The sequence below is a fragment of the Grammomys surdaster genome, unplaced genomic scaffold, assembly GCF_004785775.1.
Source record: "Grammomys surdaster isolate TR1022 unplaced genomic scaffold, NIH_TR_1.0 125996, whole genome shotgun sequence".
In the NCBI taxonomy this organism is placed as follows: Eukaryota; Metazoa; Chordata; class Mammalia; order Rodentia; family Muridae; genus Grammomys; species Grammomys surdaster.
The window spans coordinates 4,623,405-4,639,495 of record NW_021620812.1 but is presented as its reverse complement, the minus strand read 5'-3'; the positions used below and the strand labels follow the sequence as shown (position 1 = coordinate 4,639,495).

General features: G+C 42.8%; 1 protein-coding gene across 1 annotated transcript in view; it reads right to left on the bottom strand.

Moving 5' to 3' along the window:
• Positions 1 to 4,949: 4,949 nt before the first annotated feature.
• Erich3 (glutamate rich 3) overlaps positions 4,950 to 16,091 on the bottom strand; it is a 94,022-nt gene continuing 82,880 nt past the window's right edge. The window contains exons 13-15 of the mRNA XM_028754338.1: positions 15,242 to 15,316; positions 12,346 to 12,468; positions 4,950 to 7,369 (exon numbers count right to left, since the gene is read on the bottom strand). Of these exons, the coding sequence (XP_028610171.1) occupies positions 4,950 to 7,369; positions 12,346 to 12,468; positions 15,242 to 15,316 (2,618 nt within the window). The remainder of the gene's footprint in view (positions 7,370 to 12,345; positions 12,469 to 15,241; positions 15,317 to 16,091) is intronic.

Genomic DNA, 16,091 nt, shown 5'->3' with positions numbered 1-16,091 from the left:
TGACTGTGAACAAATATTATTTACTGCTAGAATAAGAGTGTTCAGCATCAGTTTTACCCACTTGGTGTTTTATTTTTATAGATGTAAAAACACAACATTTATGTATATCACATAATAAGTAGAAGGATTTTATGGAGCTTGTATAACATTGTACAGCAATACACTTCATAGACACTCCCCATGGCTAATTTAGCTAAATTCACCAGAAAATAAACCATGAAAAAATATTTTTTAATACAATATCAGCTGAAGGTTCAGCCTGGTCCCCAATTAGTTTTGTGGGAAGCAAAGTGCTGTAAGTATTCCAGAAGGTTCTGTTAACCATTCATTAAAGCTAACCCCTTCAATGTACATCACACTTCAACTCTTTGTCTAAACTGGGTCATTCGATGACCAGCAAGCTACAGTAAAATATAAAGTGGGTGGAGACTCAGCCTCTGTGGTCAAGGAAGTGTAGAGCATAAAGAACATGGATGACCATGACCACAGGCTGGCCATGAGGTCACTCTAAGACAACGTGCCCCTGGAGGTCCAGCCTTAGCAATAAACAATGAAAAGATGCATTGCTCCGCAGGCATGTTTCCACAACAGCTTGAAGGCCTTTTGTTACCATGGTACGTAGACCTCTGATAACCTAGAAGGTTTCTCCCGTCATGTATGAGTCCTTACTACACCTTTAATTGTAAGTATGCACTAAATAAAGACCAAGAGACATCTGCGAAGCACATAGCCTGACAGCAGGTTGTCTCTTAGAATTTTCCCTGTACCTCCTTTTCATTTTAAAAATGGGTATACTGCCACATTCCAAAAAACTGTAAGGGTCACACAGATGGCTAAAGAGTCTGAGCAGTCTGGAAGAAATTATAAAAACACACACACATACACAAAAAAAACCACGTGATTATCAACTACCCACACTTTCATCTCTTAAGATGAGTCCTGATTATTGTGGTGGACATATTTTTCCCGTCATTGGGTGTATCACCAGGGAAGGGTTAAGTAGAGTCGTTTCTGAAGGGTTAGTTTGGAAGTGATTCTTAAAGAGTTCCAGCTTGATTCATCCCCATTCTCTTGCGCCTCTTCTGTAAACCGTGGAGACAGAGAATTTCTTTTTCATGACAAAACCAAGTATAGAGAAGGACTGGAGGAAACGTTACCGAGGTCGCAGCAGCATCTAAGGAGCGTCCTTGAGCCTGTTCAAATATTTCACCCACTAAATACACTCCTTTGAGAATTTTTTCTCTTCTTTGTTCAAACAATCATTTTCCAAGGGCACGAACGGTGGCAAATTATTGATCATAAGGAGAGTAGAGAATTCACCTACGCTGTAAATTTACCTCAGTGAAGTTTATAAAGGCTTTCTTCAAAACTCAATCGAAAAGCCCAATTCTTTCTAAGTTTCCTTGGCAGTCTGTCATCTCCTGATTTGTGTGAAACTCCTTGTTCTTCGGTAAGAACTTGATGAAAACACTCCCCCCCACCCTCACACATACACACACACACAAGGTTAGGAGATGTATTAGTAAGACGTTTCCTCCTTCAACAGAAACATGTGGAAACCAACACTTAGCGTCTCAGTCTAGAATCTTCCTAGACATAATGACGGGTGTTTCCAAAGCTAGTCTAAGGTAGAAGTTATGTGACCTGAGGTTGACTGTAACTTCAGACAGGCACTTAACTACACTGACCTTCCATTTATGCTTGTCGATAAATTGTAAGAATAACTGTCCTCTCTGGCATTATCCCAGAAATACAGAAGATGAAGATGAATGCAGGCAGTCTGCAAACACACATACTTAAAAGTATAGCCCAGTAAGACTCCCTCCTTTATCTGCTCTTGTCATTCAAATTCTGCAAGAAAATAACACAAAACATCTTAAAAGTCTACTCTTCTTTCCCAAGGAAACTCTCCTGTCTAGTCTGAAGATATATTGTTTTTTTTTAATAATGAAGAAACTATGGGAAAAAATCAGTTTTGCTAAGCATAATTTTATTGGTGTAATATTTGCAGAGATAAAATTTACTCAATCAAAACATCACAACACTGAATTTCACAGTTAAACCCACATGCAGATTGTAGAATTACACTACAGGCTGGGCTGATGGAAGGTGTTAAATATAAAAATAATCCAATGCAATTTCCATTTAACACATCGCACAGAACTCATCTTTCAAAGTGATTAAGGAGTTTGCAATCTTTCTCATCAGGACTGTATTTAAAGTGCTCTGTGGCAGAGGGGCAACGCCAGGGGACGTCCTGTAGAGGTCACAGCAATGCAGACCAGTAACACGTGGAACCAGATGTGGAGCGGATGAGATCCAGCCACAGAACAGAACACAGGGCAGGGAGGCTGTGGTTGGATTTTGTGGGCTTGTTATTCAGTGGGGAGAGGCAAGTCCAAATACACTGCACACAACCATACTGAAATGAGCTGAAGGGTGATTTCACCATTTTTATGGTGACTATCATCTCCTTCAGACAACCACACAGAAGGACATGTGGGTTAGGAAAGGCACGGAGACAGAGATGAACTTGACAATGCTCCTGAAATCCGTTTTACACCCATGATGATTTCTCAGTTGTAACCAATGATCTACCCAATCATTGTTCAGGCTGTGGACACTTTAAAATCACCTCCAAGGTTCCCTATAACAACAGTTTCTACCTTGCCCCCTGCCCCCCTCCCCCGAACTTTATATGGTTTCTATGAGAAGAACCAGGTGGTAAGCTTAACGTGCTGGCATTCCTAATGAAATGATTTGTCCACTCTCTGTGCCAATATGTCCACTCTGGTACAGCTCTGTCTGTCACTGATTATCACAAAGCTCCATTGTTTGTCAAAATTAAAAGCATCTATAACAAAAGAACACCTTGACAATAGAAACTCGGGGCAGACGGTAGACTGCGTGATTCCTCAACCTTGGCTACATAATAGAATCAAGAAAAATTAAAATATTGATGCATAGGTTCATTTAAAACCAGATATATCTGAAGCTTTTGTGGGGCATGAGTTCACCTATAAAAGTGCCCCATAAAAGGTTGATTCTCCTCCTGGCTGGGAAATTGCTGTCTTGGAAATTTTTCATCTCCTTGATTTTAGAAAGGGGTCAACAGTGTGAGCTTTGGAGCATGAACTATCTTCAAGGAAACCCAGCCCTTCAGAACAGGCTGATATCCAACTAGGAAATAATATCTGGGTGCCATCTGGAGAGCCATTGTGACTGCTGGCTTACTGTGGGCTATGGGGTCACTCAGGTTTGAAATAACAGAACCCTGGAGGGCGCAGGGGTTGCTAATCTTCAGGAGGACATCAGGTACAGAGAACGCAGGCTAGACCGAATCTTCCCAGGGTGCGTGTGATGGACCACGTCTTCCTTCTATGGTCATCACACATCTCACACTTATCTAGGTTATAAACATTTCTCATTTACATTTGAGCAGCCTGATAGATAACACTCCCAAGGACAAAATGCTGAGAGCCACACGTTTCTACTCTACCAGAGGAAACAGGACACAAATACACACCAAGCTCCTTTTCAGGAAGGTTTCCACTTTCCCTTCCCCACTCCCCCAGATGTAAATAGGAAGAGTTAACCTTTCCAAGAGACATCGAATTTCCAAGGTGGCTAAGATACAATCCCTGTGCATAAAATTAGGACTAATGTTTAACTGTTAAATAAAAAGGGACTTAAAATCAAACCATCGGGGCTTGGCTTCTGGTAATCTTTGGTAAAAAGTCAAATGTTTGAAAAAAATCATCACTTTGATTTAAATATAGACACACTAGCTGTGTAGAATGTCCAATACTCCTTCCCCTAGTTCTCTGTTTGGGGCCACAGCTTCCTTGGGGGGAAATCTACTGTAGCTACTTCTCCATGGTTACTAACCTACTGACCAGTGTCTACAATTGAGACCATCTCAGGCCAGCAGTGAGCTAAAAGAAACTCTGAACAGAACCTGTCTATGTCGGTTCCCACTCTAGTCTTTAACCATGACAGTTTCACAATATCCTGGGTGGAGGGGGGAAGACAGCACTGATGACAAAATCATTCAAAATAATAAAAGTGTGCACTAGCGACGTGATGGTACCTTGAAGAACAACAGACTCTGTAAAATAAATATATGTTGGTGTTTACTAACATCATTCAAAACTTAGGTATTTTAAACATATATTAAATATGTATAGTGTTTGCCATCTATGTATGGGAAACATAAGTTCATTAAACTTTGTAAAACATCAGAGGTAAAAGTGTAGAAGCATTTCAAGGTTAAGTAGCCACAGATGAGCTTTATTCCATCCTTCAAAGACCAAAGTGGTGGTGGCGGCAATTTGGGAAGAATCGATGGTGTACACGTATTTTATATGTGTGTATGAAAGAAAGCTAATGTGGAAAGTTCTAAAGTGACCTTTAACCCTTTACTTCTGGGCTCTGTAGCTGAGGGCACATTCTTCTCTGTATGCTTTTTAAAATCCTCATACAATATATTTTGGTCATATTCTTTCTCCTCCCCAAGCTCCTCAATGTCCAACTTCTCTCTCTATTGAACCCTGTGAGACATAAAGACCTCACTTCAGGAAACGCCATCTCCAAAGATGAGATATGAATAAAGGACCACACAGAGAGCTGACCAGCCTCCTCTGCATGCTTTAGTGCTTCCCTGTGTCCACCAGACCTTTCAGGCCAGCTTGGGGCTAAGCAGTACAGAACTGAAGAACACATAAGAACATAGCAGACACCAGTGAAACCTGTGTTATAGACAGGAGAGTCATGCAAGCTTTCTAGGTGTCCTGGAAACACACCAGACTTCAGCTCACCAGCTGCCATAGGACCTCAGCTGTGTTCAAGGGAACATCTCCTCTCTCACATTCTCCTTGCAGTCTTTCCAGATGCTTCTCCTGAGTTCTAGTTCCAGTTTCCTTGGAGGTGCTGCCTCTAGGCACACTCTGCTAAGCTGTCTCTGTCTGAGACACTGAGCCTCTGAACTCTTCGGCTGCTCCTGACTGGTCTTCCTCGTCCTTCCTTGTAGCCCCTGTCTCCTCCCCAGCTGTACCCGTACATGCCTGCTGAGAAGCCTTTCCTTCCCCTCCCTCTCTGTCCTCCCCAGGCCTTGAGTCCTGCACATCAGGATCCTGTTCCTGTTCCATCTCTACCATAGCCCCTCCTGATGTCACTTCCTCCACCACTGCTACCGTCTCCGTTTTTGGCTTCATGTCCTCAGCTTCGGCTGCTGTTTCTCCTAGATCCTCACCCGCTCTGTCCCAGGTTTCCTTCTGAGTATCCATAGAGGAGGAGGCCGTGAGGATCCCATCAGCTGACTTTGACTCTGCCGACTCCTCCCTCTGCTCTGCAGCTGTTTCTTCGATTCCTCTTCCATGCGGATCCTCCTCGGCCTCGACTGTGCATCCTCTCATGGTCCAGTTCTGCCCTGTCAGGCTGTCAGTCACTGTCCCTGGAGGGCACGTTTTATCTTTGCTCCCTCCCCCCTGCGGCTTCTCACCCTCAGCTTCACTACAGACCACCACTGCCGAGGTGAGCCTTTCCTCGGGAAGATTTCCTCTCATAATGTCTCCTCCTCCTCCTTGTACTTGCAAATGCTCATGTTCCTCCAGTCTCTCCGGCCCCGCACGGCTGTGCAGCTCCTTGGTAGCCCACTCTTCACCTCTGGCCGTGAAAAAGCCCTCTGGTCGCTGCACTTTGTCTTCTGGCTCAGGTCCAGGAGCTCCTAACAGCCCATCTCCGTGGCCGAGCCCCCTCCCCTTATGCCTCAGAGCCTCTCTCTCCTGGCCTAGCAGCTCTTCTCCATTGTGTTCCGTGGCTGTGACTTCACTCTCTTTCGGTGATTTTTCAAACTGAGGTGTTGCTTCAAATAAGGTCGCGGTTCTTTCTTTGGGTGGGTCTTCTAAAAGCTTTGTAACCTCCCCCAACTCAGTTGCCCCTGTGGGTTCTGCATCCTTTGCATCAGCCTCCGTCTCATGGGGGAGTACACGAGCCTCTTCCTCAAAACTGACTTCACTCACTGTGCCCTCCTCTTCCCCTTTAACCTTTTGCTCTCCTAACAAGTTTTCTGTCTTCAGCACCTTGGCCCCTGTCTCCTCTTCTCTTTCAGATCCAGTTTCCCTAAGAGGTGGTGTGGGCGCGTCAACTTTCTCTGTGCCTCCGGCTACAGCTAATTCCCCAGGGAACGTTGCTCGCAGATCCTGTTCCATGGTTGATTCTGTGTCAGCTATGACTCCCTTCCTTGCTGTGTCTTCCTTACGGAGTTCCTCATGGTTGCCCGGGAAAGCCTCCCTGGGGCTTGCTTGAGCTTCTCCTGTTGAGGAGCTGAAGGGAGCTTCTGCTTCCAGAAATTCCTTCCTCTCCGTGGCTGCTCTCTCTTCCCCGAGTACTGCCTCTTCAGAACCTTCCTTTCTCTCTGGCCCTGTGTCTTCCACAGGCCCCATGACCTCCAGCTCTGTAAGAGTTCCCTCTCCACCTTGATCTCCATCTGGTTTTGGAAAGCCCACCTCCCTTTCTGCCTCCTTTACTTCAGAAGTCCCTTCTTCTTTCAGAACTGTTGCATCTCCAAGAGTCTCTGAGCTGAACCCTGTGCTGTCTGTGAACGTTGATTTCTCCAATTCCTGACGCCCTTCGGAAACTGCTCTTCCCTCCTCCATCACTGTATGCAGCAAGGCCTGCCTGTCCGGGTCCTCATCCCGCTGCCTGTTTGCAGCCTGCTCTACACTTAGAAACACAGAGGCTTCTGCTGCTACCTTTCCTGTGGGGATCAACTGTTCCAACTCATGCCTGCTACTCTCTTCTGTGCCTGCCTCTGCCTCACTAGCTATGCTTAGAGGGCACTCCCCTTTCACTGTAGACTGTTCTGCTGATGCTGGCAGATCTCCTGTAGGGCTCCTCTCCCCTAAGGGGACTTCTGAAATCCCTGCTTTCTCCCTCAATCCTGCATCCATATCAACATCCTGGGAATGGCAAGCATCATCTTCCTGCATCCCTACTCTTTCGCCCAATCCCACATCCATGTCAGTATCCTGGGTATGGCAGGTACCATCTTCCTCCATCCCTGCTTTCTCTTTCCATTCCCCATCTATGTCAGCATCTTTGGGATGGCAGGTACCATCTTCCTGCATCCCTGTTCTCTCTTTCAGTTCCACATCCATGTCAGCATCCTGAGGATGGCAGGTACCATCTTCCTCCATCACTGTTTCCTCTCTCACTCCTGCATAGGCATTAGTATCCTCAGGCTGGAAAGATTCATCTTCCTCCATGCCTTCTTCCTTCAGTGTGAGCATCTCTTGTGCAGCTTGCTTGGGTTGCTCATTTGAGCCAATGGCCGATCTTTCCTCTATCCCTACATTCCCATTAGGTGCCACTGAGCAAGAGAGAGACAGGGGTTGGGGGGGGGGGGAGAAACAGGTCACTTAGATCAAAGTATACAAAGCAGAAACTAAAATATAGAATTTTATAGGATATGTATGAGATGTTATACATCATCAAGGAGACACTAAAATTATATATCAAACTTTTCTTCGGTTGATAAGATGTTGATAACTAACATGGACCATGATTGGAAAATGCCTTTCCCTCATTAGGAAAAGAAATGCTTTCAAATTTAATGGACATATTAATATAAAAGATGAACATTAGGCATGTTGAAGTAAGCAAACACAACATTCCTCAATGCTCTTATATTGTATTATCAATAAATTAGTTCACATGTAAAACACACAATATACTCTACTTCCATTTAAAGTATTAATAATTGAAAGACAGAGGGCCATGGTCCAGAGGTAGCAGTTACATCACATGCCACCCAAATATGTTAAAGCATCTCTGGTTAGATTCAATCATCAAAAATCTTTAGAGTTGAGGTATGGCATTTTAGTAAAGATGCCAGTTTGTATTCTATGTCAGGTTACATGCTATCTATGCTCAGAAACCGATTACATCTGTCAAAACAGGACAACAAAGAGAGACTGGACCTTGTAGTGTGGGACAGAGTCTAGCATAAACAACCCTCCTACGACACTGCTGGAACATTTCACAAGTTCTGATGCAAGACTTCCTGGAGAATCAAGATCTACAGGTCTGCTATGGCTTTGAAAAGGTCTCTGGGTCTCTCAGTATTTACCAGATCATGCATCCTTCTGAATGATGTGTGCATGACATATGAAAGTGAGTGACAGCAAGTTCCCAACTAGAGGCTCAGAGAGGTTGAGCTTGTATCTCAGCAGTGTCCAGTACTTTAATGATTTATTAAATATTAAATCTTATGTATGATTGTGGTTCTGTCTGGTGTGCACGTGTCCACAGCAGCACCTAACGAGGTTGCAGGACTGAGGAGTCAGTTCTCTTCTTCCACCCTCACGTGTGTTACAGGGATAGAATTCAGTCACAAGACTTAGCACAGGAAATGTCTTTACCCACTGAGGCATCTCTCCAGACAAATTACTATAACATTTTTTCATTTACGAACCAAAGTTAGAACTGGGAAGATAGCTCAGTCAGTAAGGCATGCTGTGCCCAGGTGTTATAGTCCACACCTGTAAATTAGTGCTAGGGATCAGGGGGTAGGTGGGCCCCTGGGGATTGCTGGCCTGCCCCCAATGTTACTTGAAGAGCTCCCGGTTCAGTAAGAGATCCTGTCTCAAAACAAACAAAATACAACAACATGAAACAGGACAAACAGTGCTTTAGAAATGACAACCAAGGGCACTGACCTACATACTCTGACCTACATACACACATGAACATTTATCCACACATGCAGGTACACTCAGACATCAACGTAGACATTGTTGTGGTTTGGATGAGAATAAATCCCCAAGGTTCATATATTTGAATACTTAGCCATGTGGTTTGAATACTTGTTGGAACTTCTTGGGAAGGATTAGAAGGTGTGGCGTTTTGGTTTGGAATTTCCTCCCTATGCTTCCTTTCCTCCATTCTTCAATAGTAATATATATTCTTTGCCATTGTATATTGCAAACATTGGTTTAGTTTTTTTTATTTTATAGGGGTTTAAAATTAAGACATTGACTTGAGGAACACAAGACACTTGGACTTTGGATACTTAGGCCGTGTTGGGACTGTAAAAGCCTATGGGATCAATTGAAGTAGGACTAAGTTAGTATTGCATTATGATGTGGCTACAAGCCTATGAGGACTAGGAAGTGGAATTTGGGAGGATGAATGAAAATGTTCCCCCCCATAGGCTCACATATTTAAATACTTGGTCTCTAGTTGAAGGAACTATTTTAGAAGGATTAGAGTGTGGCTTTTTTGGAGGAGGTGTGTCACTAGGGGTGAGTTTTGAGGTTTCAAAAGACCAGCCACTCCCAGTGTTCTCTCTGTGCCTCTTCCTTCCACATCAAGATGTGAGTACTGGGTGGCCTATGTTCTGCCATCACATGCTCTAGCCCTCTAAAACCATAATCAGAAATTAAACCATTTTCTTTGATAAAATGCCTTGGTGTGATGTCTACTCTTGGTTGTCAACTTGACTACATCAAAAATTAATTAAAAATGCAAATAACTGTACACACCCATGAGGAATTTTTTCTTAATTAAATCATTTAAAGTGGGAGACCCACTTGTAATCAGATTGTAACCCAATGGGAAAAATTCACCTTAAATCTGGCCATACCTTCTACTGACAGTCTATATAAAGGACATGAAAGAAGGAAGCTCTCTCTCTCTGCTTGTTTTCTCTTGTCCTCTTTAGAAGGTCCATTTCTTTATTGGCATTGGAGCCTACTTCTTCAAAATTCAAGCATATGATAAAGACTGGATGAAATTGTTGGGCTGAACTAGTATTATTGGATTAGCTGAACCACAGTCTAAAGATACTTCTAACAAATCTTCTTTCTATACTCAGAGAGAGATACATTTTAAATATTCTGTTACTCTAATAAACCCTGACTAACTCTTGGTCATGGTGCTTTGTCACAGTAATAGAAAATTACCCAAGACAGACAGACATATACATACATATGTACATGTTCTGTACATATACACACAAAAGAACACATGTGTAGATTCTGTGGATTATAATAAATTATTCTACCAGCATATCACATAAGCTTATGCAAACATATCTTACTTTCTTTGGTCATTTGCATTCTCAACTTTCTTTTGTGTGTGTTTAGTGTATGCGTGGGAAGCAATTGTTTGCATACCACAGTGCACACATGGAGGTCAGAGGACAACTTTCAGTAGTCAATTCTCTTCCTCCACTGTGTGGATCCTAGGGATGTTACTTGTGTCACCATGTTTGATACTAAGTCCTTTACCTTCCTTCTCAGCTTGACCTTGCTTGCACTTTTTGGTAACTATTTTACCTAAGTACTGCCAGTGACAACCTAAGCCTTGTCTTATCTTTCCCCTGTCCCTCCACACAGCCTACAATGTTGGCACTCTACCACCTCTTCAAACATACCCTTTGTTGTCTGCCTCTGTCTCTTTCCAGGTAGTACCACAAACCACTTGGATGGCAGGCAAAAAGAGCTGACATGACATTCCCTTAAAATATATTTTTACAAAGGTGTAAAATTTTAGTAATCCAGGTCTGTCAGTGAGGCTAAGGTTGGCTTTTATGAGTCATCTACTTATACAGGATTCAACTGGCAATTTCCAAACCTGTACATAGAGCTCTGGAAGGGATATGTAGAGCCAAACTGTCTGACCAGATGGCATGTAGCAAAGTCACCTGAAAAAGATGTAGTCCATTTTTATTTCACTTCAGACTATGACTGATTTAGAACACAACTATGTTGGAACAATGATAAACATCCCAGGATGTCAAGTTTCTTCTTAGTTTATCTGTCAGTGTTCAAATTCCTGCACACAGTGTTATTGAAAAGTCAGTTATGGAAAACACTTAAATACCGTCATCTGGCTTTTAAACCTGCCCTCTAAATTTATGGATTAATTAAAGAGCATTCATGAAAACAGGGGAATAAAATTGCCTAGTCACCATGTAATAATATACTGTCTGAATTCTGGGAGAAAATGTGCTAATGACACCCAGCTGAGCTATTATATGAACACACACAGCACAGAGAAGTCAAACAGAACATTCCCAAAGCACGAGAGAGTGGGTAATTGAAGCCTTCCTCAGAGATAGAAGTGAGTAAAAAGAGTAGTCTCAGGAGCTTTGAGGAAGCATTTTATAGAAACAATATCCATCATCGGTCCACTGGATCTGTGCCTGGAGCATATGCCTGGGGCGGGGGTCAGAGAGGCCTAGTGCATGTGTAGCGCTTATGTTTACTAGTTACATGAACCTAGCAAATGGCACCTCTTTAAGCTGTCATTTTCTTATCTATAAAGTGGTAGTATCCATATTTGACTGGCAAAATTCTTGTGGCAATCAATAATGTTGTTTGTGTCAAGTGGTCAGTACTGCATCTGGCTGTAAGAGCCTCATGACTGCCCCTCTTTCTTCCCACAGCCTTTGATGAACTAGGCTTTTCTCCTGGAGCGCAGCCTCCTCATGAACATCCTTGTCTATATTGTGTGTTTGGGGGGGTTCACCACAATTCCTCTAAAGGGATGTTTACTTCAATAGTTCAGCATTGCTCTACTGTGACTCTACACACTGCAAATGTCACCTGACCCTTTCCTGCCGCCCAAAGAGGAAGTCTCTTGTGTAACTTCTACAGAATATGTGAAGCTGTCTCATTGTGCTTGATGACTCGAATTAAACACCAGAGATGGGATAACATGGTGGATAGAATGAGTTCACGCACACACAAACATTCAAACCAGAGAGATTTTAAAACAGCATTCACCACAGGCATAGGATGCTGGCCAGATGTGTGAGTCATGTTGGTTGACTTGATGCTTAGCTAACAATCCTGAAGATGGGATGTCAGTCCCATTACACATTGACAGCAGTGAATTCTTCCCTAATTCTGAAAAGGCTGAGACATTTACATGAACCCTTGTAAAGCATAGTCTACTGGAGCCCTTAATCTTTTTAGCAAAGGTAAATTCACCTGCTTGGCCAGTTAATGGAGTGTACAGCTATAGCATATGACTAATCTGAAAATTAACACCAGGGATTTTATTTCTGTTTTTTCCCTTAGGCATCAATGTGTTTTTTTTCTTTTAAATAAAATACAGCATTTATAGCTATGTCAGCTTCAAAGCTCCTCTTCAAAATTCAGGACCCTGGGCCAATTCCTACCATCACATTCCATATCCACTAGAAGAGAATAAAAGTAATTATTAATTAATTTTAAAATGGCAAGGGGACAAAACAAGGACTTGAAGATGAAAGACAAAGACAGGCAACATCTGTGGAAGATTTCTAAGGTTCTTCACTAGGTAACGGCTGGCCCTTACCTCTGCTCAGATTGACGTCTGGTTTCCTCATGTATGTCACCCCGTCATCTGTGGGACTAAGTCCAGGTGCAGTGTTAGAGCGGCAGTGGCCCGGTTCACGAGCTTCGCCTGTTACCTGTCCAACTGATTGAAGAGCACATAAAATATCAAAAAGCGTAAGAGAGTCCATGGGAACACTGGCACTTCACATCACTCAAGTGAGTAGGATCAATTTAATTTAAACAGATTCACATTAAAATGTGACTTGTTTCTAAAAATAAATAAAAATAATAATATTAATAATAAATAATAATAATAATAATAATAAATAGAGATCAGACAGCTTCCAAGCTATGATTCTTTTCAGAGGAAAACACAGCACACCGTAGTCAACCATGAAAAGAGGAGAAACATGCAAAGAAATACTTCCGTGAAAATAAGATAACAGCCAATGCCGCGACAGTTACCAAGTGCACATGCAATGATGGCATGAGTGGAGAAGCAGCCGGGCTGCCTTTTGCTTTCTAGAAATGTGTGTTCTGTATTTTATGACACCGATCATTACTGCTCCTTTAGACGGCTAACCCTACTCCTACTGACCTCACCCGGAGGTCATTCCATCCATTAGTAGCTTTAATGATTTGACCTCAGTGCTCACCCAATATGAACAGAAGCCATAAGAGCCTGTCATGGAATCCCTATCAGTTTGACAGTACACACTCCTACACAAATTTCTATTCTATGATGCTGATTACTACCATAGACCTCCGAGGCACAGAGGTCCAGGTTCAAGTTCCATGCCATTTCTTTGGCTTACCTACCTGTCAAGAGAGATGTAGAATCAAAGGTATCCGGAGGATTAAATGAAGTAATGTATACAGAGCATGCTGTGCTAACAAGTGGTCCTGTGTATTTGGTAGCAATATCTACTGATGCATGGTCGGGATGATAGTACATTTTTCACATTTTGACACTGAAGCCCAAGTCAACATTGTTAACCAAATGTAAAGTCAATTATGTTTGTCTTTAGTGTCTGACAATTCCCTGTCTTCCTCACTGCTGTTCATCTGAAGGCCTGTGCCTCAAACTTCATAATGCCCGTGACTGATTATCTGTGGCTAACTTAGTCAATAACACAAGACTGAGATCCGCCTTCTGGATCAATCTCCAGTCTGCTCCTCCATTTCTGTGCTTCTCCTCCTTTCTTTTCCTCCTCTTCCCCACCTTCTAACATCATAATATGAGCTAATCCAAGGACTATACTTTGAGAAAAAAGCAGAGCTATGATATCATCTCTAACTCTTGACTAGTTTAAAATAAGTTTCTGAGAGATAGTTAGTGGTTTGGGAAGAAATACTGCGATATCTATGGTGGATCTCAGTGAACGAAATGACAAATTGACTATTATTGATCTTAATACAAACTTGGAAACAAAAAGGGGAATTCATATAGCTCAGATATATATATATATACAGTTTTCTTTGAGCATTAGGTTTCTTCACATGTCCAATATACAAGCTGAAACCTTAACATACAACACTACAGTTTGGAGACTACCTCCTAACCACCTCATTACAGTTGGCTGTGTTTCTGAGTCAGGTTTATGACATTAATGAGTAGAGAATATGGAATTCACATATCATTTTTATATAGTGATAATATCATAATGTGGTTTAAATAAGCAGTGGTTTGGGGATCTGTGTAATAGTGCAGTTGACTGAGCAATGGCAATCACCAGGATGTTTGGGCCGAGAACAGAGGTTGACTACTGGACAAGGCTGAATTTTTACAATACCAGCAGACATCTGTGGCTATCTTAAGTACCAAAGTCTGGAAGGAAATGAGGTTTTTACAGAAATAAGCTTAACTACAATGGACAAATACTACATGTTCTCTCTCACATGTGGGATCTAGATGCAAGCTCACTTTTGTGTGTAGATAGAAAAGTGGGTAGTGGCTTGGTGTAGAAGGAAGAGGGCTTGAGGAATAGAAAAGGCAGAAAAGATACTTTCATGGGAGTGGGATAATGTGGGAGGGGTGTTTGTGAGGGAGGAAGGGAACCAAGAAGAGGTGACTGGGGAGGAGGGGCCAGGATATAGGTGAAGCAGAAAAGTGAGTTACACATGGGTAACAATTTTGTAATTAAATCATTACAGTGTATGTGAACTCAAAATTTCAGAGAGATATGGCTAATAACAATATAATTAATAATTATGATAACAATACAAAGAAACAATAGTGAAATAGCTGCCACTGAAACAAAAACTAGTCTAAGGAGTCATGCATTCATCTCATCACCACAACTCACTCCAAGTCAATGGGGAGGCTGTCTTCTAGCGAGGCAGGGCTGAAGTTACCACCTGGATGGTATGCTGACCTCCCCAGGGGCAAGTGCTATGGAGCTGAAGTGGCCTGTCACCGTTCAGTGCCCTTAGCTTCTGGTAGAAACTGCATCTCAGATGTGTTATGCTAAAGTAGCTATCAGTTCTAAATTGCAAACCTAAGACCTATATGGAAAGGCGGATGATACTGGTTCTGGGTCTCTTGGCAGGGAGGTCATTCTGTTCCAGAAGCTCCAGCCCTGGTCAGACCCTCGCTCTCCTACTGCTGTTGTGAAGGAGAAGGTTCTTATGTCCTGACAGCTCTACCACCACTGCCAGCTGACATCTGGGAGCAGCTCTTACATCTCTGTGAGTTCCCTTCCCTTTTCTTGTGGGACATCACCTCCAGGGAGATCCTTGTTTTTTTCTCTTGTGCACTTGTGTAACAAATTCTGTGGATTGTGCAACATCTGGATAGAGAAGATGCCCAGGGTTCAAGAGAAAACTCGAAACTTTCAAAGTAGAGTCTTTTACATTCTTCCTGATTTGAAACACAACGGAGGGAGGGAAACATCAGGCACGAGAGCTCAAGTCACCGATTGCACTGGTATTCTCCAGATACTTCTGCTTAGCCTCCTCTTGAATGCTGCCGATCCCTTCCTTCTCCTCTGCTAGAGGAATAAAATGAACTGGCCCCACCTTAAAGCATACTGACAATGTTGAGATGCTCAACAGCAGATGAAAATGGTGCCAGTGGCTTTATCTAAAACCCTAAACCATCAAAATCCATGGAAACAGAGTAAAGACAGAGCAAAGTTCATTTTCAGACCACAGTCACCTTGGAGAGTATCTTTGTGTCTTGATCATTTTTGTAGATAATCAATTATCATCTCAGAAACTCACCATGACAAAACTCACAACTAACATCATGTGCCAGTGAAGATGTTCTGGTGTTACCTGTGACATTGAAGCATGGCCCACGGAACCCAGAATTAATTACAAACTCGAGGCCACATCTGTTCAAGGACAAATTCTATCCCTACTGTGGCAAGAGTCATCTTTCTTAAACTTTCTGAACACGTCATCAGTCCACTCTAAAGGTTCCAGCAAAAATATTCCCCATGGCAGAATGAGTACTGCACATAGGTCTGTAAGTCTGCCTCTCAGACCTCAACTCTGTCTGTGTCCCTGTCTCCCTATTCATCCCCCTTTCCCCTTCCTTTCACCCAAATCTATTACACCAGCCTCCTCTCCAAACTTGTGTCAGCAGCACCTCCCCAGCCCAGATGGCCTCCTAGCTGTTCTTCAGATCTGCAGGTGATAGAGTTGTTGTCTTCTGCCCTTCCTCATGACCTCTGCCCTGCCTCATGACCTCTGCCCTGTCTCATGATCTCTGCCCTGTCTCATGACCTCTGCCCTCTCTCATGACCTCTACCCTGTCTCATG